At 54.2% G+C, this 24,678-nt stretch overlaps 13 protein-coding genes across 13 annotated transcripts; 6 read left to right on the forward strand and 7 right to left on the reverse strand.

Annotated features, from left to right (window-relative positions):
• Positions 1 to 460: 460 nt before the first annotated feature.
• Positions 461 to 1,361, reverse strand: BU26DRAFT_611243 (uncharacterized protein). Its single transcript, XM_033836057.1, has 2 exons — positions 1,320 to 1,361; positions 461 to 1,265 (listed from the first exon to the last, which is right to left on the reverse strand). The coding sequence occupies exon 2, from the start codon at positions 1,214 to 1,216 to the stop codon at positions 797 to 799; it is 420 nt and encodes a 139-aa protein (XP_033676061.1). The 5' UTR covers positions 1,217 to 1,265; positions 1,320 to 1,361; the 3' UTR covers positions 461 to 796.
• Positions 1,362 to 1,502: 141 nt separating this feature from the next.
• Positions 1,503 to 3,512, forward strand: BU26DRAFT_497016 (Metallo-dependent phosphatase). The gene is made up of 4 exons (XM_033826277.1): positions 1,503 to 1,816; positions 1,873 to 1,996; positions 2,052 to 2,142; positions 2,198 to 3,512. Exons 1-4 carry the CDS (start codon positions 1,788 to 1,790, stop codon positions 3,316 to 3,318), a joined length of 1,365 nt encoding a protein of 454 aa, XP_033676062.1. The 5' UTR covers positions 1,503 to 1,787; the 3' UTR covers positions 3,319 to 3,512.
• Position 3,513: 1 nt separating this feature from the next.
• Positions 3,514 to 5,624, reverse strand: BU26DRAFT_525585 (histone acetyltransferase ESA1). Its single transcript, XM_033830538.1, has 3 exons — positions 5,452 to 5,624; positions 5,367 to 5,394; positions 3,514 to 5,221 (listed from the first exon to the last, which is right to left on the reverse strand). Exons 1-3 carry the CDS (start codon positions 5,532 to 5,534, stop codon positions 3,806 to 3,808), a joined length of 1,527 nt encoding a protein of 508 aa, XP_033676063.1. The 5' UTR covers positions 5,535 to 5,624; the 3' UTR covers positions 3,514 to 3,805.
• Positions 5,625 to 5,734: 110 nt separating this feature from the next.
• On the forward strand, positions 5,735 to 7,134 carry BU26DRAFT_525586 (RNA exonuclease 4). The gene has a single exon (XM_033830539.1). The coding sequence runs from the start codon at positions 5,831 to 5,833 to the stop codon at positions 6,887 to 6,889; it is 1,059 nt and encodes a 352-aa protein (XP_033676064.1). The 5' UTR covers positions 5,735 to 5,830; the 3' UTR covers positions 6,890 to 7,134.
• BU26DRAFT_525588 (aryl-alcohol dehydrogenase-like protein) lies at positions 7,133 to 8,567 on the reverse strand. Its single transcript, XM_033830540.1, has 3 exons — positions 8,301 to 8,567; positions 7,807 to 8,171; positions 7,133 to 7,752 (listed from the first exon to the last, which is right to left on the reverse strand). The coding sequence occupies exons 1-3, from the start codon at positions 8,510 to 8,512 to the stop codon at positions 7,178 to 7,180; spliced, it is 1,152 nt and encodes a 383-aa protein (XP_033676065.1). The 5' UTR covers positions 8,513 to 8,567; the 3' UTR covers positions 7,133 to 7,177.
• A 1,138-nt stretch (positions 8,568 to 9,705) lies between these two features.
• Positions 9,706 to 10,514, reverse strand: BU26DRAFT_410496 (uncharacterized protein; the record flags this gene model as incomplete). Its single annotated transcript, XM_033822933.1, has 2 exons — positions 9,706 to 10,207; positions 10,258 to 10,514. Coding segments are annotated over 2 exons (759 nt in total), but the record flags the coding sequence as incomplete, so codon positions are not given.
• A 407-nt stretch (positions 10,515 to 10,921) lies between these two features.
• Positions 10,922 to 12,994, forward strand: BU26DRAFT_186844 (uncharacterized protein). Its single transcript, XM_033820468.1, has 3 exons — positions 10,922 to 11,066; positions 11,135 to 12,501; positions 12,557 to 12,994. The coding sequence occupies exons 1-3, from the start codon at positions 11,007 to 11,009 to the stop codon at positions 12,579 to 12,581; spliced, it is 1,452 nt and encodes a 483-aa protein (XP_033676067.1). The 5' UTR covers positions 10,922 to 11,006; the 3' UTR covers positions 12,582 to 12,994.
• Positions 12,669 to 15,013, reverse strand: BU26DRAFT_611249 (MFS general substrate transporter). The gene is made up of 4 exons (XM_033836058.1): positions 14,303 to 15,013; positions 14,014 to 14,242; positions 13,461 to 13,962; positions 12,669 to 13,406 (listed from the first exon to the last, which is right to left on the reverse strand). Exons 1-4 carry the CDS (start codon positions 14,637 to 14,639, stop codon positions 12,993 to 12,995), a joined length of 1,482 nt encoding a protein of 493 aa, XP_033676068.1. The 5' UTR covers positions 14,640 to 15,013; the 3' UTR covers positions 12,669 to 12,992.
• A 688-nt stretch (positions 15,014 to 15,701) lies between these two features.
• On the forward strand, positions 15,702 to 17,653 carry BU26DRAFT_441536 (amino acid transporter; the record flags this gene model as incomplete). The annotated part of the gene is made up of 8 exons (XM_033824459.1): positions 15,702 to 15,904; positions 15,962 to 16,075; positions 16,129 to 16,156; positions 16,207 to 16,261; positions 16,310 to 16,380; positions 16,439 to 16,772; positions 16,836 to 17,170; positions 17,222 to 17,653. 8 exons carry the CDS (start codon positions 15,702 to 15,704, stop codon positions 17,651 to 17,653), a joined length of 1,572 nt encoding a protein of 523 aa, XP_033676069.1.
• A 503-nt stretch (positions 17,654 to 18,156) lies between these two features.
• On the forward strand, positions 18,157 to 21,054 carry BU26DRAFT_535584 (DUF221-domain-containing protein; the record flags this gene model as incomplete). Its single annotated transcript, XM_033831296.1, has 6 exons — positions 18,157 to 18,181; positions 18,266 to 18,386; positions 18,483 to 18,737; positions 18,806 to 19,248; positions 19,302 to 19,733; positions 19,787 to 21,054. The coding sequence occupies 6 exons, from the start codon at positions 18,157 to 18,159 to the stop codon at positions 21,052 to 21,054; spliced, it is 2,544 nt and encodes an 847-aa protein (XP_033676070.1).
• A 242-nt stretch (positions 21,055 to 21,296) lies between these two features.
• On the forward strand, positions 21,297 to 21,783 carry BU26DRAFT_544686 (nucleic acid-binding protein; the record flags this gene model as incomplete). The annotated part of the gene is made up of 2 exons (XM_033831748.1): positions 21,297 to 21,629; positions 21,687 to 21,783. The coding sequence occupies exons 1-2, from the start codon at positions 21,319 to 21,321 to the stop codon at positions 21,781 to 21,783; spliced, it is 408 nt and encodes a 135-aa protein (XP_033676071.1). The 5' UTR covers positions 21,297 to 21,318.
• BU26DRAFT_525595 (glycosyltransferase family 58 protein) lies at positions 21,353 to 23,401 on the reverse strand. Its single transcript, XM_033830541.1, has 5 exons — positions 23,108 to 23,401; positions 22,807 to 23,051; positions 22,465 to 22,743; positions 21,688 to 22,411; positions 21,353 to 21,630 (listed from the first exon to the last, which is right to left on the reverse strand). Exons 1-4 carry the CDS (start codon positions 23,217 to 23,219, stop codon positions 21,791 to 21,793), a joined length of 1,257 nt encoding a protein of 418 aa, XP_033676072.1. The 5' UTR covers positions 23,220 to 23,401; the 3' UTR covers positions 21,353 to 21,630; positions 21,688 to 21,790.
• On the reverse strand, positions 23,393 to 24,638 carry BU26DRAFT_525596 (chorismate mutase). Its single transcript, XM_033830542.1, has 3 exons — positions 24,468 to 24,638; positions 23,757 to 24,408; positions 23,393 to 23,704 (listed from the first exon to the last, which is right to left on the reverse strand). The coding sequence occupies exons 1-3, from the start codon at positions 24,536 to 24,538 to the stop codon at positions 23,627 to 23,629; spliced, it is 801 nt and encodes a 266-aa protein (XP_033676073.1). The 5' UTR covers positions 24,539 to 24,638; the 3' UTR covers positions 23,393 to 23,626.
• Positions 24,639 to 24,678: the final 40 nt, after the last annotated feature.

Below are 24,678 nucleotides of genomic sequence, written 5' to 3' on the forward strand. Positions count from 1 at the left end.
ACCTTACGACCAAAGAGTGCTCACCAACTTTGCACAGCAGCATCGGAAGCTCTTTGTCTGCAAAGGTGGCGATGCACTTAGCAGAGCACGTAGATTCGAGAAAAGGGGAAGGAAAATCTCTCTCGAGGATGTTTGGCTTTACCTACGGAAAGCCCTCCCTAAAGCCCTTTAGCAGGTAAAGACCAAGACATGCTAGAGTGTACTACAACCTACGTATCTTTGATCCAGTAGCGCCTGATGAAGGGGTTGATATTTTGCAGTTTGATGAGCGGTTTTGTCGTCTGTGCATTGTAAAGGGAACCAACCCATCAGGCGCACTTCTGGTGCGTTTGATCCGTGTAGCATCTACCTAGCCTCGAGCTGGGAGAGATCAAATCTGTATTTGCAACTAGAATAGATGAAAGAATCGAAAAAAAGACCAGCCGCAAATCTCGAAGAGGGGTCCTAACTGTTGAATGCTGTGCTCGTAGCTGATATTACAACTTGGAGGAGCAGAATGCATTCAGCTACCATCATTCTTTGTCGTCTGTGTCGTTAAGCTTTAAGCCTAGATCGAGTTTCAGCTTCCGGACATGAGCGATTGAGAGGAGCGACGAAGTGGCACATTTCGCATGACTGGACGACGGCCCTGCCAAAGCTGAAGGATCTGGGGTATTGCCATATAGACTTTGAGGTGATTCCCTTTCTATGTCACCATCTTGATACATATGATACACGCTTTCCTGCTCCTGCGCCCTCATAGTCGTCCCGATGGTGCGTGTTCCAACCCCGTTCCGCCTAAGAGTGTTCTTGGTAGTTATGACTGATCCTCATCCTGCGTCCGCCTCTTCCACCTTGCCCTATCAACCTGTCTTGTGACCGACGGCTGATCTTCAGCATCGTCCGCTTCCTCCTTAATGCCCAGCACCTGCCCGATTAGCCCACCAGGTTTCGGCACGGGACACTCTCTCTTCGGCGGCGCCCACTCATCTGCTTCCTTCCTCCGCCTCCGCTCCTCGCTCATCACATCATTGCATGTCTCCTCTCGCGGGATCCTCCTCCGTCTTCTCCTCGGTTCTCCGGATAATGCGTCTGGGTTCGAAGAGTCGGCGAGCGTACGCGGGTCAACCGGACAGGGGAGAAGATGGGGCGTCGCTACAACCAGAAACGATACCGCGAGCGTGGTCGTGAAAAGGGAGGTCGTCATGCGCGACCGGGGGTGGAGATGCGGCGGCATGGCAGTGGTTCGAGAGCTAGAGAGGACGTTGCGGCGGCATTACCGAGGCCTGATGCGTGTAAGCGGCTGCTGGACGCCCCATGGGAATAGGAAGGCCCCGTACCAAACCAATTGAGATGCCTCGAGCGAGCGCAGACCGGAGGGACCAGGAAACGCGGGGAGGGAGGTGGAGGGAGCTTTTCGGTGGTGCGAGGTTCAGCGGCATGAGCTCCGCCGCCAAGGAGACGCTAGCGGATGATCCCTGCAGCAGTCGGAACCAGGTCTCGAACTTCAACACCCATCTTTTCCTATCTTCAGCCTCCGCCGTTGTTGCCGCCTGCTTTCCCCGCAATCGCTATCCGCATAACGCCTGCTGGTCCTAGTCTCGCCGAAAACCCACCAACTCCTCCGCCGTTGCATCTTCCCGCCGCTCGACGCGTCACGCCGCTCGCGCCTGTCCTTCACGCCCGCCACATCCTCTCGTACATCGGACGTTTCGCGGTACAAGACCATTGAGCATTCAGATTCGCCTGTTACGAACACACGACGTATCTAGCCCCTCGTGGGCATAACCTGTGGCGCAGCTGCAACCATGAGTATCGGCGGCAGCGACCTCGATAGGTAGGCCTCCCACCCACCTGTTCGCGACGTAGAGTCGGGTCTGACACTGCTACCAGAGCGATCACACAGCTTCGTGCATGCCGTCCTATACCAGAGAACCAAGTGCGGGAGTTATGTTACAAGGCACGCGAGCTGCTGATAGAAGAGGGGAACGTGGTGGGTGTGGATGCGCCGGTGACGGTACGTCGCTCCATATGATAAATTGGTACAAATGCTGACAGAGCTGTGTGGGTAGATATGCGGCGACATACATGGACAGTTCCACGACTTGATGGAGCTATTCCGCGTGGGTGGTGACGTGCCGGACACCAACTATTTGTTCATGGGTATGCCGTATCCATCTTCCGCGGCATGGGAATGCACAAGACTAACGCGGTTCAGGCGACTTCGTGGACCGAGGCTTCTACTCGCTCGAATCCTTTCTGCTGCTTCTCTGTCTCAAAGTTCGATATCCAGACCGCATCACACTCATTCGGGGAAACCACGAGTCGCGACAGATCACAACCGTATACGGCTTCTACGATGAATGCTTGCGGAAATACGGCAGTGCGAACGTGTGGAGGTATTGCTGCGAAGTATTCGACTACCTTGCACTAGGTGCCCTCGTCACCGGCGCCGCAACATCTCTCACCCCCACTGACGGCCCGATCGCGGAAAACATCAACATAGATATCCCCGACGTCGACTGCGACATCGAGATCGAGACGCTGAATGCCCAAGGCGAGATCATGTACCGCTACGCACGAAATTCGGATTCGCAATCCAGTGCAGCTTCACAGGCAAACTCCAACCCGGCCTCTTCCTCCCCCATAGCACCACCCACACCCTCTCTGGCAGGCGTTACCGGCACAGGCGCAACATCCTCCGCCAACGGGTCGACTAGGAATGACACCGGCGCCATCCTCTGCGTCCACGGCGGCCTCTCCCCTCTGATCGACACAATTGATAAGATCCGATTACTCGACCGAAAACAAGAGGTGCCCCACGAAGGCGCAATGTGCGACCTCCTCTGGTCCGATCCCGATGAGATCGATGGCTGGGGCCTCTCGCCCCGTGGTGCGGGCTTCCTGTTCGGCGCGGATATCGTGAAGTGCTTCAACCACAAGAACGACCTGAGTCTCATCGCGCGAGCGCACCAACTGGTCATGGAAGGCTTCAAAGAAATGTTCGAATCAACCATAGTAACAGTCTGGTCAGCGCCGAACTACTGTTACCGCTGCGGCAACGTAGCGGCCATTCTGGAACTTGGCGAAGACGGCTCGAACGGGGGCTTCGTGCGGAGAAGCAACGGCGACCGGGGCGGCGGTGGCGGAGGCTGGGTGCTAGGTTCTAATGCGGGGCCGAACGGCACCGGCGAGAACAGGAGGTTGAGCTCTGTTCTGGGAGATAGCATGCAGCGGACGAGAGATGGACCGGGCAGGAGATACAGAGTTTTTGAGGCGGCGCCGCAGGACTCGAGGGGCATGCCGGCGAAGAAGCCCGTTGCGGATTACTTCCTCTAGCACGGGAAGAAACGCAGGTACGCTACGATGTCAGACAACTAGAAGAGGCAGACCGTTGACAGGAAGGGAGCGGAGTACTTTGTGTGAAGATTCAGGAATGGAGATAGGGTACTGGATGCGAATGGATTGGTAGGATACCCGGATATGTTTTGGTACGCTGGAGAAATCCGGTACAATTACGAGCAACTTCTTCCAAGCATTGAGCTCCCTCTGATGTGAGACGCGACGCGGTAAAAGTTTCATCCACCACGTATGATATTTGGCGTACGGACAAGCAAAGTCCAACGCAACTGAAACAGGAACAAAGACAGCGTGTGATACCATCGATTTACAAATGCAAAGGACGCCTACCCAAGGGTATCTATCCCAGCCTTTAACTCCAAGTCCTCAGTCTGCTCCCCACCCAGGGCGCAATCAAATACGTAAGACCATACCAAAAGGTGCGATACGATTCTTGCCGGGCAAAGAACTCATAGTACAAAGCCAATTACCAATTCCAGGTGCGGCTAGCAGCCGAAAACACCGGCGGCTTCCATATCAACCTATCCGGATCGATGCTCCTCTTCCCCTTGATCTTCTCCTTCGCTTTCTGCCGTTCCCTCTGCTCGATCACCGCATCCGTCAGCACAATAACATGCTGGTTCTTGCTGTACCGCAGCATATTTAGATTCTGCAGTGTATGCAACACATCGTTCGTTGTCATCGCGGTAGCAGCGCCCAGGTCCTCGATGTTCGCTTCAACACGGCCGTCGATAAGCAAGTCCACGATGATTTCCTGCCAGTAGGCGCGGTAGCCCAGGAGGCCGAGATCGGAGAGCGGCTTCTCGGGGGACCCGAGCTTGCCTTCGCGCTTGGAGAGCAGGTAGGAGAAGTCGATGAGCAGCTTTCCGAAGCCTTTGCGTTGATATTGCGGAAGCGTGAGGATGCAGGCGACGTTGTAGCCTTCGGCGGATTCTTTTTCCTTGGAGAAGTAGCCGACGAGGTGGCAGCCGTGTTCGTCGCGCGTGCACATGCAGTAGAAGAGGAAGGGGTCGACGTCGTAGTACAGCGTCTTGTGGTCTAGGAAGAGTTTTGACAGCAGGCAGAGATTCCTGCACCACGTGCGCTGCCGGCGCCCGTCGATCTCGAAGAAGGAAACGTAGTCGTCGCGGTAGATCTCGTTGCCTGGCGGGTGGAGGAGTGTGCACTTTGAGCGGTGGCGCTCGAACTGCGTGACTTCGGGATAGTAGGAGAGGCAGAATTCGCAGATGTAGACCATTTCGCTATCGACGAAGTCGATGGGATAAGGTGAGAAGTACCATGGCTCGATTTCGTATTTGCCCATTTGGACTTTCTCGAGGTTGCGGACGCGCGAGATTTCGGTCTGGTTCTGCGTCATGGAGCCGGAGGTGCGCAGTTTCTCGATTTCGTCTTCGCGCGAGTACTCGTGGGCGGGGATGGCTTTGGCTGCCGCTGCGGCATCCTGGATGTCTACTACGTCCATGTCTTCATCTTCGGGCTTGGGCGTCGTGCCGTCGGTGACCTCGCTCGTCACTAACAGCTCGTTGTTTTCCTTGCCGCTAGCTTTTGACGGTCGGGGAGCTTTGCCAGGAAGATTGACACTCGTGGCTTCAGGGGTCGCTGAGATCTCGCGATCTAGCTTGCTGCGCGACCGCTTGGGGTTCTTCTGATCGGATTTTGACTGCTTTGACTGGGACGCCTTGTCAGTCTTGGAGGACGATCCGGCCTTCTTCTTTTCGGGCTTCTCGGGCGCGGGCCACTCGACCTCCTTGGAGAGGTCGATGCGCTCAGCGCCGATCCATTCATCCAGGCGTTTGTTGAAGTCTTCATAGTGGACGTAGAACTTGGGCTTTCCGCCACGGATCTGGGTCATTAAGATCTCGGCCTTGCGTTTCTCGCCATCCTGGATTGTGTCAGAAAGGTCAAGTCGCATATACGATGCAAACAGAAAACCAAACGTGAAAAGGACTAAAGTAAACGGAATGTGGTAATCCTAAGCGGAAAGGAAAAGGAAAGACCATCTCGTGGTAACATGTCGCGGTACTCACCTTCTCAACGAAAGCCTTTACTCCAACCCTACACACCATGCATCAGCAGCCATCACAGAAAGTCGCGCAGCGATGTCGCACATACCTCAACTGCGCCAGAGTGGCAAATCCCGTTTCTACCGGAACAGGCGTTCCAGAGGGCTCGTGAGAATTTTCCCGAGGAGCCATACCTGCTCCCAACCCTCAGTTGAATTATCGCGAATTTTGAGTCGTGTTGTGGATTGTTGTCGTCGCAAGGAGTTGGTAAGACCTTTGTCGTGATGCGCCGGTGAGGTAAGTTGCCGCCTGCTCGCGAGCTCGGTTGAGCACGTGATCAGCTTCCGCTTACATAAGGCTGGACCTTGTGTTGCGGACTTCATCGGCGGGGAAAGCGGTGCAGGCGGTGGAGACGTCAAACGCAGCATTCGCACCACGCCCGATGAACGGAGGGTCATACACCGCTATGCCACTCAGGTGACAACGAAATGGCGCCAGTCGAGCTCAGCAATCTGTCCAGCAATTGGAAGAAGCTGCAGCAGACTCTTCAGGCTTCAAAACCCATCGCATCCCCGAAGGCTTCGCAACCGGAGAAGCAGAACTCACTGAAGCGAAAAAGGCCTGTTAAGGTCGACGGAGAGCATGCTTCGAAGTCTCTGAACCAGTCAGGGAAGAACATACCATATAGGCAACCATCATCGCGGAAGAGGCAAAAAATGGAGGAACCAGCTTCAATCGGAGCCTCGATCAAGCACCATGGCCAGAAGACGCTCTCCCGGAGCGTTTCGATGCCCTCGCTCAAGCAGGCACCACTTCTATCCTCTTCCAAGAAGGCTGCCGAATCCATCTCCGTCCTGACGCCCTCCGCCGACTTCCCCGACATCGAGAACGGCGGAATCTCCGACACCGCACTGCCAGGAAAATACATAGCACTAGACTGCGAAATGGTGGGGACGGGGCCAATGCCTGACAGGGACTCTGCACTGGCACGAGTCTCCGTGGTGAACTACAAGGGCCACCAAGTCTACGATTCCTACGTGCAGGTCAAAGTCCCAGTGACAGACTACCGCACCGCCGTATCTGGCATCGAACCGAAGCACCTCCGAAGAGACGTCGCACGCCCCTTCAAAGAAGTCCACAACGACTTGAAGATCCTTCTCGAAGGACGCATACTCGTCGGTCACGCTGTGAAGAACGATCTCGACGTGCTAGTGCTCAAGCACGACAAGCGATATATAAGGGACACGTCGAAGTACTCCAAGTTCAGAGAGTTGGCGTCAATACCCGGCCGCACGCCGAGCTTGAAGCATTTGGCGGAGAGGCTGCTAGGTGTGGATATCCAGGTTGGGGCGCATAGCTCGGTGGAAGATGCTAGGGCGACTATGGCGCTGTTTCGGCTGGAGAAGGAGGGGTTTGATGCGGAGGTTATTAAAAGGTATGGACATATTAGGGTGGATGCGCCCGCTGCCGAGGTGGATGTTGGAGGCGGGGAGCAGGTGAAGAGGAAGAACAGGAACAGGAAGAAGAAGAAAAAGAAGAAGCATTGAGAGGGCAGGTCTCTGGGTGGTGTGCTTGGTTTGAGGCTCGGCCGCGCAATTCCTTTTTGGCGTATGATACAGATACCCTGTTGAAAAGTTTTGGAGCACCACCGTCTGTGAACGATGCTGATTGAGGTCAATAATGCTAGGTGAACTGAGGCAGACAGCGTTTTTGCTGTTCATTGTAGGCACCGGCATACCCTTCTTCAAATCATTCGAATACAAAGTAGATTTTATTACAGTCTATTCCTCCGTCTACACTGCTATAGTTCCAATCTCGCCTTGATCATATCCTCCTTACATACCATGAGGCTTGATATTCCTCTGGTGCGGCATAGCGTCGAGATTGCCCGAGAACCTGAGCAATGCTACGTCCGAGCTAGTCATGCGCGTGTTGTACTTCGACCCGCCGAACTCAAACAGGAAGTTCATCGGGAAGCCAACCTCAAAGTCGACGGCCGAATCAATGTCGTCGATTTCCTCATCGCTCAGCTCCAGACCTAGTGCCTCAATATTTCCCTTGAGGTGGTCCACCTTGCGTCCACCTACAATCGGGAACACATATGGCGCCTTGTGCATGACGTAGGCTAGGGCCACGCTCGTTATCAGGGTGTTCTTCTTGTTGGCGATGTTTTCAAGCTTCTTGGACACTTTGATCTGTGCATCGGTTGCCGGCCGCATACTGCGACCTTGTTCGTTGTTCTTACGCTTCTCTTCGGTCGTGAAGTTGCCGGCGCCGAGGGAACCCCACGGGGCGAGCGCCATGCCCTCGTCACGGGCCATGGGGATGATTTCGCGCTCAAAATCTCGCATAGCGGCGGACCATTGACCCTGGTAGACGCTGAAGGGTCGGAGACCATGATCGCGGGCATCTGGTAAAAAGTGTTAGCAATGTCCGCACAAGCCGTGGGAGGACGAGCACGTACATTGATTGGCTTTGCTGACCACCCAGGCAGGTGTGTCGCTCACGCCTAGATACAGCACCGTGCCTCGCTGCACCATGTGGTTCAAGCTCTGCATGAGCTCGGGGATGCCAGTGGTGAAGTCCCACCAATGCACGTACAGCAGGTCAATGTAGTCGGTCTGGAGCTTCTTGAGAGAAGCCTCAAGCGAGACACGGAGCGACTTGGAGCTGTTTCCAGCGAAGTTGATGCGCTGGCGGGGCGCGTTGCGTGGGTCTGGATAGAAGGTGGTGAACTTTGTGGCGAGGACGATTTCGTCGCGAACCTTCTTGCTAGCAATCCATTCGCCAATCCATGTCTCAGATTCCTCGTTCTGATAGTTGTTGGCGCTGTGACGACCTAAGTCAGCTTCTTGTCCGTTGCTTCCTGACTTTGAGGCCGAAGAGTTGAACGCTGAACGTGTGGGGCCAGACTACCCCACATGCATCGAGTTTCTGCCTGGGCAATGGGGTACTCACGTATCGATGAAGTTGCCGCCCTGCTCGTGGAAGAAGTCCAGGATCTCAAATGTCGTCTTCTTGTCGCATTTGCCCATCACTGGTTCCCAGGCCTCACCGAAGTTCATAGCACCGAGGCATAGCGGTGAGACACGGACGCCTGCAGAGGGGGCGAGGACGCGGTGGAAGTCGAGGAGCGATTTCGCTCTCGGGGGCTCGCCGAAGATGGACATGTTCGATGGCTGATGTCAATTGATCGAGAGAAGGGTTCTATGTGAGCTATTGAAGCCAGAGTGCTGAGCTGTGTTTGGGTTTGGGGATGAGCTCAGTGAAGGCATGCCCCTCTCTTAAATATGTTGTGGCTCCAGAGCTACCCATGATGTCTTCGAAACTTAATGCAGGGCCGTCGTCCGTTGTGGTGGGGGGACTTTTCGGTAATTGGGATGAAAGAGACTTCAGGAGGAGGGATAACGCTACCGAAGAATGTCGGAGGGCTAACTCCGTTTAGCTCCGATGAAGCTTTTCCTGCCTAGGTGGTTTTCAACCCCGCTAGGGGACCCTCCGCACACGCCGCATTCGTCCATGAGCCATTTGGCAAGGATGGACAGGTACGATGTGGGTCCGCGGGCATCCGAATGGTAAGCCAGTTGCAGATTTATGCACGTCTCTCATCGGCCGACATGCCTGGTGAGAGCATCCACTTCACTAATCAACCCCGATTGCCTGCTGGTATGAAGAAACGCTCCTTGGGAACGGAGAGCCGGAAAGACCTCAGCTCACTCTCGGTTTCGTCCGTATCGGCAGTAAGGTATTCCTGTTCATCATTCCATACCAGTCCGGTAAGTCCTCTATCACCGCCGAACGGGCCGCGCGCGTATATGGATTGACCCCTTCCAAAGCAAAAACCGAGCTGAAGTTGTAGGACTGCCCTACAGCGATGACTCAGGAAGATGCTGGGCCGCTCTCCTAAAACACCACCAGCTCCGTCTGGCCAGCAGGAGTGAGCCAAAACCAGTCCGAGCAATGCGAAAGTCTGCTTTCTGCTTTCTGTCTTCTAGGCAGCTGGGCGGCCATTCGTCATCTTACTCATGTACATCGATAGGGAAATGTGTAGCACACCAAAGAGTTAGGGAAAGGAAAAAGACATGAGATCTATTGGTCTATAAACGCGAACAGCAGGAGGGCCTTCAAACGCCGTCTGCACCAGCTCCGCAACCATCCCCATCACAGCTAGAGCCCGCCAGCGATCTTCCTCTCGCGCTTCCTAATATGTTTCGATCGGTCTTGAGGTGCAGGGCAAGCCCGCTCCTAACATTACACGTCCTCGTCCTGTATGATCTTATACAGGAGGTGGGACGCCCCGTAATTCTCTAAGGTGTTCAGCGTGCACTTGCACCCGTGGTATGCTCCGACCCCTTCGATCACACTTCCCTTTCCAAGGCCTGGACGCGAGTGGCCCCTGCTGGGTGTCATCCAGCTTATCCACCGCAAAGCCAAGAAGAAGGTATATCGCCACGACGATGAACTCTTCCACAACGGCCATGACGACGTAAACCGGTACGGATCCAGTAATGATGTTGAACAGATGGTTATGCAGGAAGACAGCACAGGCCGAGTATACGAGGCGCACGAGGACAAATGGCAAAGCGAGGAGAAGAGCGACGGGTACGCGGCGTTCTTTTGGCGGAACACAGGCCGTTCGAGGGACGGATGCGGCATAGACGAGGACCAAGCCAACGTGGGAGACGATGAAGAGGATGATTCCGACTTTGCTAGTAGTCTGAACCTCGATTTTGCCGTCCGGCTGGACATTTCCGCTTGTACCACCTACGATGTTGAGGACGAGGCCGACCGTAATGAGTACTTGAAGAAGACGGAAATGCTTGACGGTGAAGGTGGCGCCGGACTTGGCGTTGATGAAGTCGACACTGAGCGCTACGTTAACAAGCGCTGGAGCACCGGTCAAATCCATACTTACAATCGCGATAGCACTCCGAGAGTAGCCAGGAGCAACGGAGAGAGACCAATTGAATCGATGACGGCAGTCGCCGTGATCACGCCGGAGGAATGGTCATGATAGGACACAAGCTGGCAGATGGCGCCCACTATGCGAACGATGCATAGAACAAGCGTGTACACCCAACCGGAGCTGCGACGGAAACCATGGCGGCTGCATACTATGAGGGCAAGGATGAGAGTCGGTATGTAGAAGACGAGCTCGACGACGGAGACCCATTCCCGGGCGTGGAACATGACTGCGAATGGGGAAATAGGGTAAAGAGTCAGTGCAAAGACCAAATGATAGAATAATCCACACATCGCTAGTTCTGCTCCCTCTTTATACGGCTATGGACATAGTTCAAGACGCTGGTGTTGTCGCAGCTGGAGTTACCGTATCCGGCATGCATTTCGTTAGCGCATCCTCGAACGCTGTTAATATACCAACCCTGTCAGCCAGCGGGGGAGCTGAACTGTTTACTCAGCCTCCTAGTCATCCACGCGCCCTGTTGCGCGGTTCCACCTCAGCTCCGCTTACTTGTTCACTCAATTCTCCGAAGCTTTGAACCAATCGCATCTCTAGGACCTCAGTAAGCATGGCTAAGCCTCTGCAAGCTTTTGCTCCACATTGACAGTCGTGGCATTTAAGCTTCGGACATCTCCCCCCGTCCAGGAAGTCGAGGACGTGTGGCAGTGCAGCGAATCATTTCGTTCATCCAGCTCAGAACTATGGTGTACCGAGGCAGACCGTCGCGAGCATGCTTTCTGTGCCGCAACCGGCGAATCAAGGTAGGTTTCTTTAGCATCCTCCGGCCTATACACCTCCTCCGGGACACCTTTGGCTAATGAGGTATCAGTGTGACAGGAAAAGTCCGGGTTGTACGCAATGCCTACGCATGTCGACCCCTTGTCCCGGGTACCGCGACCCGCTGGACGTGCTCTTTCGGGACGAAAGCGACAACGTAATGAAAAAGGCGGAGGCGGGTTATAAGGCGTCCTTGATGAAACGAAGTCGGAATGGGCACGCAGCGGATACGGCCGTGTCGAGCTTCGCAGTACGGTGCAATCCTTCTCAGCCCGTCGAGCATGTTGCGTTCTCCCTTTTCATGTCCTCCTACGTCCCCGGAAGCCACTTCGCATACCTTCCAAGTCTCTATGCGCAAACCGGTCTTAGTTCTCCCTTTTTCGTCACTCTTCATTCCGTATCGATAGCTCTCCTATCACACGAGCTCGGTGAGCCTAGCCTCATAAGTGGAGCACGTAGATTGTACTCTACTGCTCTCTCAGAAACGAATCTCGCTCTCGCTAGTCCCACCACGGCCGTACAAGACTCCACACTGGTGTCAGTCCTCCTACTTAGCCTATTCGAAGCTATCGTATGGCCCGGCCTCCGCACCCCGAACAACTGGACGACACACACAGACGGCGCTCTCACACTTCTCCGACTTCGTGGAACACAGCAATTCCACACGGACCTTGGTCGTCGCTTGTTCTTGCAAGTGGTGAACATTGTATACGTCAACTGCATTCGGCGGAATACTTGCTTGCCGCCACATTTAGTAGAGCTCGTCTCGGCAGCCGCCAAAGCGTTCGAAAAGGACGATCCCCAGTTAGCGTTTACCTTTCTTACGGCGGACGCGATAGAGTTTTTGGCCGCCGTAAAGGAAGGGAGACATGGCGCTCTTGAGATGGTTCGCGCGGCTACGACGCTCGATCAGCGGTATGTGGTCTTTACAAAAGAACTGCCACGCGCTTGGCAATACACGGAGCTCTCTCGCCAGAACCACGACCAGACTTCTGAGGTTCTGGGGAATACCATCCACCTGTACCCTTGGCATCGCGTCGCCCAGCTGTGGAACTCATGCAGGATGACTCGCGTCCTCTTGAATGAGATTATCTACGCTCAAGCGGCATTCCTCGATGGCACAGCCAGCTCCTTGGAGGATAGCCAGTCATCACTCCAGCACCAGGCAGCGAAGAATATCCAAGATGCAGCGTTGGATATCTGTGCGAGCGTACCGCAATTTACCTCGTCAGCTCCCACAAAGGCCACTGTCGCTTCGCTGCTCTGGCCGCTCTCTGCAGTCAGAGGCGCTTCCTTGGCTCCTGAGCCCGCACGTCAGTATGCCGTGGAGCAGTTGCGGTATCTCGGACGGGAGTCGAAGTTTCAACAGGCTGAAAGAGTCGCTGGTTGCGGTTACGACATTGACGCACTTCAGGACGGGTAATGAAATCTCTTGTGATATTTCATGTCAATTTTGCTGACAACACATGTCTAGACTCCACATGTTCTACGTATCGTGATTACCCTCGGCGGATCGAATATCACAGTTTGGCCACCTCGCTTCACCACAGGAACGCTTGGAGCACGCAATCCGAATTAATTGTCGTATATATATTAAACAAAAGAGCACATCCTTCAACAAACGAACTACGTCAGCAGCTGTTGGACTCGCCGGGACAGCGCCGCGGATTGGGAAGTCTGACTGCCCTTCCGTTTAAGCCGCAGCCCATAGAGCGCCAAACCTTTAGGATTGACCTAGTTCGGAGTTCGAGTATGGTCGTAACCATAGTACAGCAAAACTCTATAGGGGTTTTCTGGGCCTTTGGGTTTCTTTTTGCTATTTCTTTCTTTATTCTTTACTGCTCTTTATTTTGCGCTATTTTTTTGAGCTTTATTTGGATGGACGCGCACCTATTTTTACTAGACCTCATCTACACCGTCCTCTTCTTCGTCTTCGGCAAGCTGAACCAGCAAGCTAGCATGACCATATACAGCCCGATACAAATCGGATGTAGGACCCACGTCCCAGCAGCTTGAGCTAGGAGACCCGTGGTGAATGGGGCGACCGCACCACCTGAACTGCCCGCTCCGCCAATAAATCCAATCGCGGTCGTCTGGACGTGACGAGGCATGAGGCGGGAGAAAACGGTTTGGGCGCACGGATAAACTGGGCCTAAGAGAAGACCTAGGGCGGCAACTGCGATGGCGTTACCGATTATGTTAGGAATCAACCAGGCCATGAGTTGGAGACCCAGGGTACCGAGAGTTAAAATGGTGACGAAGTTCTTCTCGCCGACCTTGGGAGCGAGATGCGTGAGGACGAAACGGCCAATTGTGATGCCGCCCTATTTCGAAATTAGCTGGTGGTCGAATGCAGCATCCGAACGCTGGCGGCCTACCCAAAAACCAGCAGTCACATAACCAACGCGCGCCGGATCCCCGTCACGATAATTGATTAGGAAAGAAATGACCCATCCGGAGATGGACACCTCGGCGCCCTGGTATGCGAAAATGAACAGTGCGCCGAAGATCGTGGCCCGGTTCCTCAGCGCTAGCTTCAATTCTTTCAGGCTCGAATTGCGCTCGTCAGCTTGCGCCGGTCGACTCGCAGTCCTTTCGACGGCAGTCAAGAGTGTTTGGGAGGCATCTTCCTTGTAGGACCAGAAAGACCACGCCGCGAAGACGATGCAACATAGACGGAGCCCAAGGCTGATGAAGTAAAAGCGGGACCATAAGATACCGTGGGAAACCATGGCTGTTCCAATGATCGGAGCGATGATTCCTCCAACACCATAGCTACCGTGAGCGGCTCCAAGTATGGCATTTGGAGGGTGGAGATTGGCACAGAAGACGTTGTTCAAAGCGAGGTTCGTCGCGGCACCATACCCGAGTATGAAGAAGCTGTTACGAAGTTAGCTTGTGTGACGTTGGGTGCGTGTGCTCTGGCCTTACGCAATAACAACGACGGGGTATGGCGGTGTCGCGACAAGCATGATGTAGGCAGACATCATTATCACCTCGGCTAGCATAAGTGTCTTTGCTCTTCCCAGACGGCCCAAGGTCGTGTTTGTGAAGAAAGCGGCGACAATGAAACCTGCGGCATTGCCTACGAAGACCATGGACATGACCGCGTAGCCAATCCGATAGTAAACCTCCATGTATGGAATAAGGGCACCAATGACTGCACGCGTGTTAGCAGCCTCCCGATACCAGCTCAAATGCGGACATGAACCGAGCATACCAGAGTCATTGATCCCATTGCCGAGGTAGATCAAACAGCAACACAAGATCCTCCATTTATTCATGGGCGGATTGTTCCAGCTTTGCATAATGGGCACCGCATCGTTCCCCACGGGTGATGGTGGCCTGCTCATCTCCAGCTCGTTTGGAGTCTTCGGCGTTTGAGCACCAGATTCGACAGGGCCATTGTAGCACTTTCCAAACGTGAGATTGTCGAGTTCAAATTCCGACGGTGCGTGCCGTGCCTGGGAAATGTCTTTCCGGTGGGCGGCTGGTGGGCTCGTGACCGCCGAGGCTGGCTGTATATCAAAGAAGCCATGTAGTGCTGCCGAAGCCATGGTGGGCGGCTGCGAATTGAGACCGGGACTTAGCAGATAGCTTAGAGAGAGGATGCTTGGAAGAAAAAGGTAAGAGAGAGAAGACGGGCGGGGAGAGCTCTCGTCGTGGGACCTTTAAGGGGGGAGCCCACGATAGCGATGACTGGAAGGCGCAACTATTGTGGGTGTCATTGCTGAATAATGTCGGTGGGGAGCCCGATCCATCGTGAGAACCCCCACTACCACGCAGCTAGAGTTAGCTCTATCCGACTCCTGGCCATTCAGAAACGGGCCGCATGGTCGTGATCGCACAAGTGACCTGGTGAGCTGGTCTAAGAGAAGTGCAGCTTGCGAGGAGAGTTCTGCGATCGAGGCGTCATTTTACCGAGTCCAAGACCGTATCCGTCCGTTTACCAGCCGTGGCCTGGCCTGACTGCGTTCCGCAAGGAAACCATTCCTCGCGGGGTGCAAGGCCCCAGGGCTGGAAAAGTCTGGTCGGAAGGTTGTGGCGGTAATTTCCTCATTCGATTCGGCACGACCTGCCCCCAGCCGTCCACAGGCTTCACGTGACCTACACCGTCCCGAGGTCCTCCACCAAGGGCTCTGTACTAGTTTTAGTATGTTCTGGTGCCCCTCTGCCGTGACGTTTACGAGCCATGCAAACTTTCCGGAAACAGTATCTGTTTGTCGGAGGAATTACCCTTTGTGGAAATAGACCGAAAGAAGGCAACCCGAACCTGCCAACGCACCCCCAATCCGCAACCACCGCATTTTCTCACCGCACGGATAAGCTATCTACGGCACAATGCATATGGGACGGAACGCCCCGCAGCTCGCGTCCGTGGCCTGCAAGCCTCGACCAATGAGTATGCACGCAGCAATACACCCTATGCACGCGGATATTCGTCTGGCTGGTGGATAATGACTGCAGAAGCCTATCATTACGCCAGCACCAGTTGTCCCAGCTCCCGATGCAGCCTGCTCACCGTTCGGCCCTGCTCGTCACCTTCATAAGCCCCCTCCCGACCTTGCTCTGGGCGTGGCGCTTACCGACACCTTTACACAACTTGAGACTGGCTAGCAATGGAGAAGGGAGGCGTACCAACAGCGGTGCTCGAGGAGCTTCCGTCGACACCTGACATCGAAAAGAGATGGCAAGGCACCGATGCTGACCGGCATTACATGCGCATCATTGGCCGGGCCCAGCAACTCCGAAGGAACTTCCGACACATCTCCATTCTCGGTTTTGGTTGCGTCCTAATCTCAACATGGGAAATCAACATCACGTACTATATTCTACACATCTTGCGAGCAAGGCCGTCCTGCTGATGAGTGCTAATCAGGACGTTTGGGCTAGCATTGTTGAATGGCGGGACTGCCGGCCTGATATACGGCTTCATCATCGTGACTGTGGCCTATGGATTTGTGTACGCGAGCATGGCGGAGATGGCGTCTATGTGAGTCTCCAAAGAGACGAAGATCGCAATGCATGTGTATTTACAAGGTTCAGGTCACCTACTGCAGGAGGTCAATACCATGTGAGTATTTGGAACTTCAGCGTTTGATTTATCACTAACCTGCGTGCTAGTGGGTCAGCGAGTTCTCGCCATCATTCTGCCAGAAATACCTTAGCTATCTTAGCGGTCGGTCTTCGCAAGCTCAGCGGAAGTCATATGCTGATTCGATCACAGGCTGGCTCTGCTTTACAGGCTGGCAGGCGGCTATCGGCTCCATAGCCTTCTTGATTGGAACCACCATTCAGGTAGCTCTTCCGTGACACCATTCTCGGTATCCGTGAGAACTATCCTAATAGAAAACAGGGCCTCGTCGTTCTAAATCATCCCGGAACATACGCGTACGAGACGTGGCACGGCACGCTCATAGTCATCGCCATCATTCTCTTCGCAATCATCTTCAACACCATTTTAGGTCCAAGGCTCCCGCTCGTGCAAGGCCTCGTATTCCTCCTTCATATCTGCGGCTTCTTCGCTATCATTATTCCACTATGGGCGCTCTCACCGAAGAAACCTGCTCACGCCGTCTTTACGGAGTTTAGGAATAATGGTGGATGGTCCACCGGGGCCCTGTCCTTCATGGTTGGCCTCATGCCGCTTTCAGGCTCCCTCGCCGGTATTGATTGTGTTGTGCACATGGGTGAGTCATCTACGCTCGTATAACTCGTACGAAGGGCTCTCTAACCGCTGACTCCGCGTCCAGCTGAAGAAGTCAAAGACTCCTCCCGGGCTCTGCCTCTGGCGATATTGTCTTCACTCCCCTTGAATGCTTCTTTCGGATTCGTCATGATCATCACACTGTGCTTCTGCGCGGTCGATGTGGATGGCATTGTAGCATCTCCAGTTGGAGTGGTTGGTTCTCCCTTTCTCCAGATCTTCCAGAACGCAACAGGCAACCTTGCGGCGACGACGGTAATGGCGATAGTGCCACTGATCTCACTCATCGGAAGTGTGATTGCGGAAGTGGCCACTGCCTCACGTCAGCTGTGGTCTTTCGCTCGGGACGGAGGTGTTCCATTCTCCTCCTACATCTCGCAGGTACGGCGTATTCATACTCGCATCGCATCGCATCTATTTATGGCAGTCTAGGTTGATCGCCGCTGGGCCATTCCGCTCAACGCTATCCTGATATCCCTCATCATCAACTGTCTCCTTCCGCTCGTCAACATTGGCTCCACCGCTGCTTTGAACGCGATCTTCTCGCTTAGTGGCGTTAGCATCCTTACCTCTTACATACTCTGTATCGGATCTGTGCTCGTGAGGCGGCTGAAGGAGGAGCTGCCTGCGCGTCGTTGGTCATTAGGGCGTGCTGGCCCGCTTGTGAATGCTGCCGCTCTCTGCTTCTTGATACCGCTCGCGCTCTTTCAATTCTTCCCACCCGTCGTGCCGGTTGTGCCTACAAGTATGAACTGGGGATGCCTCATGTATGGGTCAATGATCCTTTTTGCGACAGTGTACTATGCTGTTTATGGGCGCAAGTTCTATGTCCCCCCTGTCCATCGTATCAAGAGGGACGTATAAGTGACGGTACAAGTTGGGAAAGTCGAAGGCTTAAACTAGCATGTGGCGGCAGGACAGAAGATGCGATTTTGCGGATCCGTTTTGGTTGCTTAGGGTTGATGTTGGTCGTCCGGCTGGTCGGCACAACGATGACATCAAAAGAACCAAAGTGCACGCTACACAACGCAAGCATTTCAACAGAGCTGCAATTCTCAGCGGTCGCGCCTGATGGTCAACGTCATTCCGCCAGATATTTTGCGCCATGTTCTTGGCATTTACTCTTGGAGTAACCTCACGTTACGGACCCGTGCCCATTGGTTTTGGGCGGTCGCTGTATCTGGGCCCTTCCAAGGTTGGTGACAACGCCAATCTTTCGCTCTACGCTGGTCCCCTCAGCGGATTTGTATCTGGGAGTACGGCAAGTTGCGCGATGATGGCATTCTGCGTATTGCCCATCTAGATATACGATGCCCCACCGTTCGGTTACCAACTTCAGGACAAATCGACTTCTCTTCTCAGTCAATATGGCTGAGCGGCGATCATCCCATGGTTAGTCTTGTCTCCTTCAATTACACTTTTTCGAAAGCTGACAACAACCGACCAGGCATTTTCTTTTTGCGTGTGCCCCTACAGGATCAGGCAGTCACCGAAACCAGTCATCGTCGCTCTCAGCATTGGTATCAACGCTGGTGCCATGCGTGGCCCTCGCCGCCGTTCTCGTAGCACTCGTCCTCTTCTTGCGCAGGAAACAACAGTGACTCTACGCGCCTCGGACCTTCTACGACGGACTTTCCCGCCAGTGCGTGGTGGCTTCTATCATGTCATGTGCCTTCACTATTTGAGTGTATAGTGAGAAGACGCCTCCGCCTCGACGAGGCTTTCTCGATTGGGTCGGGGATTTCCGAAACATCAGCGATGAATACATCCTCAGCCACCACTCACTCGATGGCTACCTTTATGTCCGATTCTTCAAGATGATGGTCTTCATGGCTTTTGTTGGTTGCTGTATCACGTGGCCCGTCCTCTTTCCCGTGAATGCAACTGGCGGAGGGGGCCAGTCCGGGCTAGATATCCTTTCTTTCAGCAACGTGGATGACGCCACAAGGTACTTTGCACATGCTGGCATTGCATGGATCTTCTTTGGTAAGGCAGGATAACGCCAAAGAGTAGAAGTTTGGCTAATCCCATCGGCTTCGTTCTGTATCTGATTTGGAGCGAATTGCTCTTCCTGATCAAAATCCGGCAAGCATACATGCTGTCGGCCTGGAACGCGAGTCGGATCTCACAACGGACAGTTCTCTTTACAGATGTGCCGGAGCAATTACCGTCATATGTGCGATTGCAGAACATGTTCTATTCTATCGCGGAGATATGGCTTGTCTCGGACACCTCGGACCTGCAAGACGACGTGGACGAGATGAACGACACTGCTCTCAAACTGGAAGGCGCCGAAATAAACATGATTGAAAAGGCTGTCAAGAAGTACAAAACGATGGGCAACCATGCACTCACAGACAATGATCAGGAACGGGTGTTCCGGGACCAGCCTATCGACCCTAGACATCGACCCGCTCATCGACTCCAACCTTTAATAGGAAAGAAGGTCGACTCTATTGGTTACTGCACACGTTATCTCAAGGACGTTATCTCAAGGACGTGATCCCAAAAGTGCAAACAGCACAACTCTCTCATCTTTCAGGCAAGGAAAAGCTCATCAGTGCCGTCTTCATCGAATTCGAGCCCCTAGCTGCAGCCCAGTCCGCGTACGCCTTGACAGTGTCCGACAAACCCGCCACATTCATCGCTCGGCAATTTGGCGTCCTACCAAACGAGGTCATCTGGAACAATCTGAAGATGAATTCCTGGAACAAATCTGCCCGCTGCGGCATAGCTACGGCGGCAATTGTTGCGCTCATCCTCTTCTGGAGCATCCTAGTTGCGGTAGTAGGTATCATCAGCAACGTGAACTATCTGACTGAAAATGTGCCGTTCCTCGCCTGGATCGATGGTATCCCTCAGGTGATCCTCGGGGTCATCACGGGCTTGCTGCCTACGGTGCTTCTTGCTGGCCTGATGGTGCTCGTCCCAATCGTTTGTCGCTGTAAGTGGCCGTTAATATTAGAATCGGATTTCACACATGACTGACTATGGCAGTGTTAGCGAAGCTCGCCGGCGCAGTAACCCTATCTGAGGTCGAACAGCAGACACAAGTCTGGTACTTCGGGTTCCAAGTCGTTCAAGTCTTCCTCATCACTACATTCACATCAGGCGCCACAGCTGTAGCCAGCCAAATCGTTAGTAATCTTCCACAGGCCGTTCCTCTGCTAGCTAAGAACCTGCCTAAAGCCAGCAACTTCTATATCGCCTACTTTATCCTGTATGGCGTGGCAAACTCGGCCAAATACCTCTTCAACGTCATGGGCCTCGTCGGGATCTTCGTCCAGAATCGTTTCGCCAAAACCCCTCGGAAGAAGTACGACAAGTGGATGCAGTTGACGGCTCCTAGCTGGGGCTCTGAGTACCCCAAATGGACGAACAAGGGTGTCATAGCCATATCATATGCTGTCATCGCGCCGCTTGTTCTCGGCTTTGCCACCGTGGGTATGGGGCTCATATATCTAGCCTACCGTTACAACATGATCTATGTGCATAACACCCAGGTCGACACAAAAGGAGCATCTTACGGACGCGCGGTGCAGCAGCTCATGGTTGGAGTCTACCTCGCAGAGTTGTGTCTGTTGGGCCTCTTCGGGATTGGGATCGACGACCGAGCGACAGCTGTGGGACCTGTGGTAATGCAGGTTGTGCTTATCGTGGCCACGGTCATCTTCTACATTTCTATGAGGAGGAAGCTGAATCCGTTGATTGAGACCTTGCCACTGAACCTATTAGCGGAGTCAGAGAAGCGCGCCGATAGGGACGCTGTCAACACGGCGGAGCGTGGAGAAGCCATGCATCCAGGATTCGAGTCGACGAACGGACCGGCGATGGATGGTATGAGAGGAGCGGATGGAGGCCTCGTATCCGGATGTGCCGCGGACCATGTAGCGGGATGCCATGTGCAAGCCGTGCCCAACGACCTCGCCCAACGTTCTTTAAGACCACCGAAACAGTCGCTTCTAATGCGTCTATTGATGCCGCAGACTCAATCGGCAGTCGAGCTCTCCGCTTCTCTCGATGCACGATTCCGCTTGCCAGGACCTGCATATTCAGTGGGGGATGCCAGGGAGGCGTGTCTCCATCCAGCCATCACTACGGAGCCGCCGGTGATCTGGCTTGCGAGATGTGGACTGGGAATCAGTCGGCGGGAAGTGACTAGACTGCGTGAGTCACTTGGGAGGTATGGAGTAGAAGTGACAGACGAGGGTGCACTAGTTAATGAGAAGGGGAAGGTTGAGTGGAGTGAAAGGACTGTGTGTTAGGCACCGCTCTGGGAAGGAAAGGTGAGATATTAGGCTGGGAGGTAGCACGAAACCTTTGATTCGTACAACCCGTCGGAAAACACGGGCAACAGGGATAGCGGAATCACAATAATCACTTCATGATTTCGAGGGTTCCCTATCGTTCGCCTTTCCGGGGAAGCCGTAAGCGAGAAGCCCCTCGGCACCGCCTTCCCTCCTCGCCAGCCCGACCCCTCCGAAATAATCTCATCACTCGAGCATTTGCCCACTCCACAACCACGCAAAATGCCGCGGCCGAAGCGCAACCTCCACGCAACAGTCGAAGACACGCTCACACCTCTTTCCATCCTGCCCTCCACCCAGGTCATCGCGCGCATCACCAAAGCCGCCGGCAACAATCTCTACAACGCCGAATGCGCAGACGGAAAGCCCGTCCTCGTCGAGCTCGAAGCGAAATTTCGCTCCACGATATGGATAAAGCGGGGTAGCTACGTGGTAGTGGACATGAAGGCACTGGCGGAGAGGGAGAACAAGCTAGATGGAGAGATTGTGAACGTGGTGAGGGACGAGAAAGCGTGGAGGAAGATGGGTTATTGGTACGTTACTCTAGAACTTTTTAGATATATAGTACAGTGGTATTGACACAAGGGCAGGCCTGTGGAATTCGCAAAGAAGTCGTCCTATGATGAGGACAGCGACGAGGAATCGAACGTCGGGAAAATGCCGCCAGCGGATTCGGATGAAGAATGAGAGCTAATCATTCGGCATGCTCGTGCTCCTGCTCTTCTTCAAGTTTCCCTCTCCTCTCCACGCCCTCATATTCTTTCCTCGTTCCCCACCATGCGCCGAGCACGGTGACAGCTAGGACGCCCACCACAGTCGCCGAGCTCGCTGGCGTACTCGGATACACATTCCACGCCCATTCCTGCGCACCCCACAGCGCATACTGCACGATCGGATGAAAGCCCGCTTTCCACAGCAGAAACGGCGTCGCCCACGCAATATACGCATAGAACTGGTAGTGCAGACTCCTCGCACAAAGCATGCCGATCGCAGTTGCAGTCAACATGCTCGTCATGATGAAATCTGGGGTGGTTCTTCGGGCGATTTGCTCTTGGTCGCGCGGTTCTTCGCGGATCATCTGGAAGAACTCGCGCGGCTGTCGCTTGGAAGGCTTGATCCAGCGGGTGCGGAAGAACCAGTAGAGGAGCGCGAAGTGAATGAGGAGGAGGCTGATGGCGAAGGGTTTGCTGAGGAAGACGGACTCAGGGACAAAGCGCCAGTTTACGGTCCATTTGTAGAGGAATTGGCGGGTTAGTTGGAAGGCGCGTGGGAAGTAGGAGGGTGCGCGTTTGCGGAAGGGGTACCCGTAGCCGATCTACAACGGTCAACAATCTAGTTATTTCGGAATGGATACAAGAGCGAACCTACCGAGACTTGGAAGATTATCATAGCCTGAGTGACGGCCTCCCTCGATGGCAGGGCCTGCAGCAACATAACGCCTATAGCCGGCAACGGCAGCAGCAAGCTCATCTTCACATTCAGCCCGGTCGTGTAGAAGAAGCTGCCCCAGTGCCAATACTCGGTCTGATAGCAATAAATGGCCGCCCACAGCCCCAGCGCCGCAAAGCAATCATTAAAGCATCTTAGCATAAAAATACTATGCAGCCGCTTTGACAGTATGAGCATGGGGAACACATATGGCGGCACCTATTCCCCATCGTCAGCGCCTCAGGAACCCACATCAAAACCCGCCGTTATCATGTGACTTACCTTAACATTCCTGTAGCACTGAAGCACCACGGCAAGGGTGCCCAGATACACGAGGCCGAAAATGTACTGCGCGAGCTGGATATTCGTCCCCTTATCCGTGAGCCAGTACAGAATCCTGTAGATCAAAACATGCGCGCCGGGATACACAAGCGGGCCCGTCGACCCAACAATGTTCTTGTAGTCGCGCTCGCCTTTGTTATAGATTTCAATGTGCTCCATGTAGGTCGTCCAGTCGATCTCTGTGTCTGCTGCTGCGTTAGCTTCCTTCCACGTATTGATTGCTGGGCGCGTCGAAACACACAGGGAAATTTCTCGATTATGACGCCGCAGAGCGCGGCGTCCGCGAGGAGGAGCAGCGGGTACATCCATCGCGTGTGGGCTGGGTTTGTTGCGAGATCTTTTATTGACTCCATGGCGGGCTGGGGAAAGTTGTGGTTGTGGTTGATGGGCTGGGGTTAGCGCCCAGTGATATAGGGCGAGGTGCGCGTCACGTGCATGAGGGGATTGAGGGTTTCAGGTGTGCGTGGTTGGGGAAGGGGTTCAAACCCGGATGCGTTTCATGGATGGGGAGATGTGTACGATGCTAGGGGTGAAAGTGATGTTTGGATATGTGGCTTTGGCTACGGAGGCCGAGAGTGCTCCGATGGGGTGCCTGGGGCATTCCGAGAATTCCGAGAGAAGCTATCTATCCAAGACAACATTCCCATTTTGCTGAATAGATCCTCAGCTTGCTTACCCAAGCATCGCGATATAGCAAGGCGAATGATCTATCAATCTCCATCGAAGACGGCTAGTTTCGAGGTTCGAAGAGCGCCGCTTTTCACTCCCATTCCGTGCCTTTCAATCGCTGCATCAGGTAGTCCACCTCAACTTCCTTGGTCAGCGGGATAACCCAATCCTGCATAGCAATGTTAATGATTTGTCTCAGCAGATGAGTCTTTCGAGCTCACCTTGTACATTGCAACAACGGCATCGGCATTGACCTTTGAAGGAGCGCTCGAACCATTCTCAGGATCCGTGCCATAGGTCTTAGCCTTGAGCCTGAGTCTCTCCAGAACCTTCTTCTCCACCTTTGCATCCGTGATAGCCTCGTCAATGCCCTTCCTGTCGTCCGCCTTGATTAGCTTCACAAAGCGCTCGGTCTCCTTTACGAATTTTGCCTCCGCCACAAACTTCCCAAAGTGTATGCGCCGGGATAGAGCCTGCAGGCACAGCACGTCACAAGTCGCTGCCGACCCATAGTTTTCCTGCCGCTCTCCTCTATCGCCGTGTCCTGTCTGCACGCATGCGGCTGGAAGGATATGCTCGATGTAACTCTCCTTGAGCTTTGTATTCACGTTCACGTCGTTCGGATGGAGGATCTTGGGGTAGTCGAGGGGCTTCAGGATGGGCTGCTGGAGCACATCGGGGAAGAAGGGGTACTCGTCGGGCGACTGGTAGCGGCGGACGAGGGACTGCAGGCGTTCCTGCTCCCGCAGCATCCAGTCAAGGAGGCTGAAGCCGCTGCCCGGGATATGCACGCCGCCAGGGACGTAGACGGTTTTGTTTAAAGGAAACTGGACGCGCTCTATCAGGTGGAAGGTGATTGTGTCCTCTAACCGTCTGCTTCGGTCAGCCTGCCTTTCACGAGTGGGCGATGCACGCGTCGGAATGGGGCCTACATGAGCTGGAAGCGGATATTGGCCAGATCCAAGGCCTTGGAGGCATCCGAAAGGTCAATCGCAGCGTCCATGGCGCTCCCGACGTTCCCTGTGCGGCAGACACCCTGAGAGGCTGAGAGTGGTGGGTGCAACGGCGGGGGCAGTCATTGGGATTTGCTGATGTCTGCAAACACCGCCAGCTCCGACGCCCCGATGTTCGGCTCCTGCATAT

The sequence above is a fragment of the Trematosphaeria pertusa genome (assembly GCF_010094035.1).
Source record: "Trematosphaeria pertusa strain CBS 122368 unplaced genomic scaffold BU26scaffold_26, whole genome shotgun sequence".
NCBI lineage: Eukaryota > Fungi > Ascomycota > Dothideomycetes > Pleosporales > Trematosphaeriaceae > Trematosphaeria > Trematosphaeria pertusa.

What these genes read in the sequence shown, in the direction of transcription:
- BU26DRAFT_611243 (XM_033836057.1), bottom strand. Translation starts at nt 1,216, where the DNA reads ATGCCGCCGCATCTCCACCCCCGGTCGCGCATGACGACCTCCCTTTTC.
- BU26DRAFT_497016 (XM_033826277.1), top strand. Translation starts at nt 1,788, where the DNA reads ATGAGTATCGGCGGCAGCGACCTCGATAG. An exon ending in GGCGGCAGCGACCTCGATAG is followed by an intron (nt 1,817 to 1,872) that starts GTAGGCCTCCCA and finishes CACTGCTACCAG; the next exon opens with AGCGATCACACAGCTTCGTG. An exon ending in GTGTGGATGCGCCGGTGACG is followed by an intron (nt 1,997 to 2,051) that starts GTACGTCGCTCC and finishes CTGTGTGGGTAG; the next exon opens with ATATGCGGCGACATACATGG.
- BU26DRAFT_525585 (XM_033830538.1), bottom strand. Translation starts at nt 5,534, where the DNA reads ATGGCTCCTCGGGAAAATTCTCACGAGCCCTCTGGAACGCCTGTTCCG. An exon ending in GCCACTCTGGCGCAGTTGAG is followed by an intron (nt 5,395 to 5,451) that starts GTATGTGCGACA and finishes CATGGTGTGTAG; the next exon opens with GGTTGGAGTAAAGGCTTTCG. An exon ending in TAAAGGCTTTCGTTGAGAAG is followed by an intron (nt 5,222 to 5,366) that starts GTGAGTACCGCG and finishes GACACAATCCAG; the next exon opens with GATGGCGAGAAACGCAAGGC.
- BU26DRAFT_525586 (XM_033830539.1), top strand. Translation starts at nt 5,831, where the DNA reads ATGGCGCCAGTCGAGCTCAGCAATCTGTCCAGCAATTGGAAGAAGCTG.
- BU26DRAFT_525588 (XM_033830540.1), bottom strand. Translation starts at nt 8,512, where the DNA reads ATGTCCATCTTCGGCGAGCCCCCGAGAGCGAAATCGCTCCTCGACTTC. An exon ending in GGCGGCAACTTCATCGATAC is followed by an intron (nt 8,172 to 8,300) that starts GTGAGTACCCCA and finishes AGGTCGTCACAG; the next exon opens with CGCCAACAACTATCAGAACG. An exon ending in GGTCAGCAAAGCCAATCAAT is followed by an intron (nt 7,753 to 7,806) that starts GTACGTGCTCGT and finishes ACTTTTTACCAG; the next exon opens with ATGCCCGCGATCATGGTCTC.
- BU26DRAFT_186844 (XM_033820468.1), top strand. Translation starts at nt 11,007, where the DNA reads ATGGTGTACCGAGGCAGACCGTCGCGAGCATGCTTTCTGTGCCGCAAC. An exon ending in GCCGCAACCGGCGAATCAAG is followed by an intron (nt 11,067 to 11,134) that starts GTAGGTTTCTTT and finishes ATGAGGTATCAG; the next exon opens with TGTGACAGGAAAAGTCCGGG. An exon ending in ATTGACGCACTTCAGGACGG is followed by an intron (nt 12,502 to 12,556) that starts GTAATGAAATCT and finishes ACACATGTCTAG; the next exon opens with ACTCCACATGTTCTACGTAT.
- BU26DRAFT_611249 (XM_033836058.1), bottom strand. Translation starts at nt 14,639, where the DNA reads ATGGCTTCGGCAGCACTACATGGCTTCTTTGATATACAGCCAGCCTCG. An exon ending in CAATGGGATCAATGACTCTG is followed by an intron (nt 14,243 to 14,302) that starts GTATGCTCGGTT and finishes ACACGCGTGCAG; the next exon opens with TCATTGGTGCCCTTATTCCA. An exon ending in TACCCCGTCGTTGTTATTGC is followed by an intron (nt 13,963 to 14,013) that starts GTAAGGCCAGAG and finishes ACTTCGTAACAG; the next exon opens with CTTCTTCATACTCGGGTATG.
- BU26DRAFT_525595 (XM_033830541.1), bottom strand. Translation starts at nt 23,219, where the DNA reads ATGGAGTCAATAAAAGATCTCGCAACAAACCCAGCCCACACGCGATGG. An exon ending in CATAATCGAGAAATTTCCCT is followed by an intron (nt 23,052 to 23,107) that starts GTGTGTTTCGAC and finishes ACGCAGCAGCAG; the next exon opens with ACACAGAGATCGACTGGACG. An exon ending in AGTGCTACAGGAATGTTAAG is followed by an intron (nt 22,744 to 22,806) that starts GTAAGTCACATG and finishes GATGGGGAATAG; the next exon opens with GTGCCGCCATATGTGTTCCC.
- BU26DRAFT_525596 (XM_033830542.1), bottom strand. Translation starts at nt 24,538, where the DNA reads ATGGACGCTGCGATTGACCTTTCGGATGCCTCCAAGGCCTTGGATCTG. An exon ending in AATATCCGCTTCCAGCTCAT is followed by an intron (nt 24,409 to 24,467) that starts GTAGGCCCCATT and finishes TGACCGAAGCAG; the next exon opens with ACGGTTAGAGGACACAATCA. An exon ending in CCGTTGTTGCAATGTACAAG is followed by an intron (nt 23,705 to 23,756) that starts GTGAGCTCGAAA and finishes ATTGCTATGCAG; the next exon opens with GATTGGGTTATCCCGCTGAC.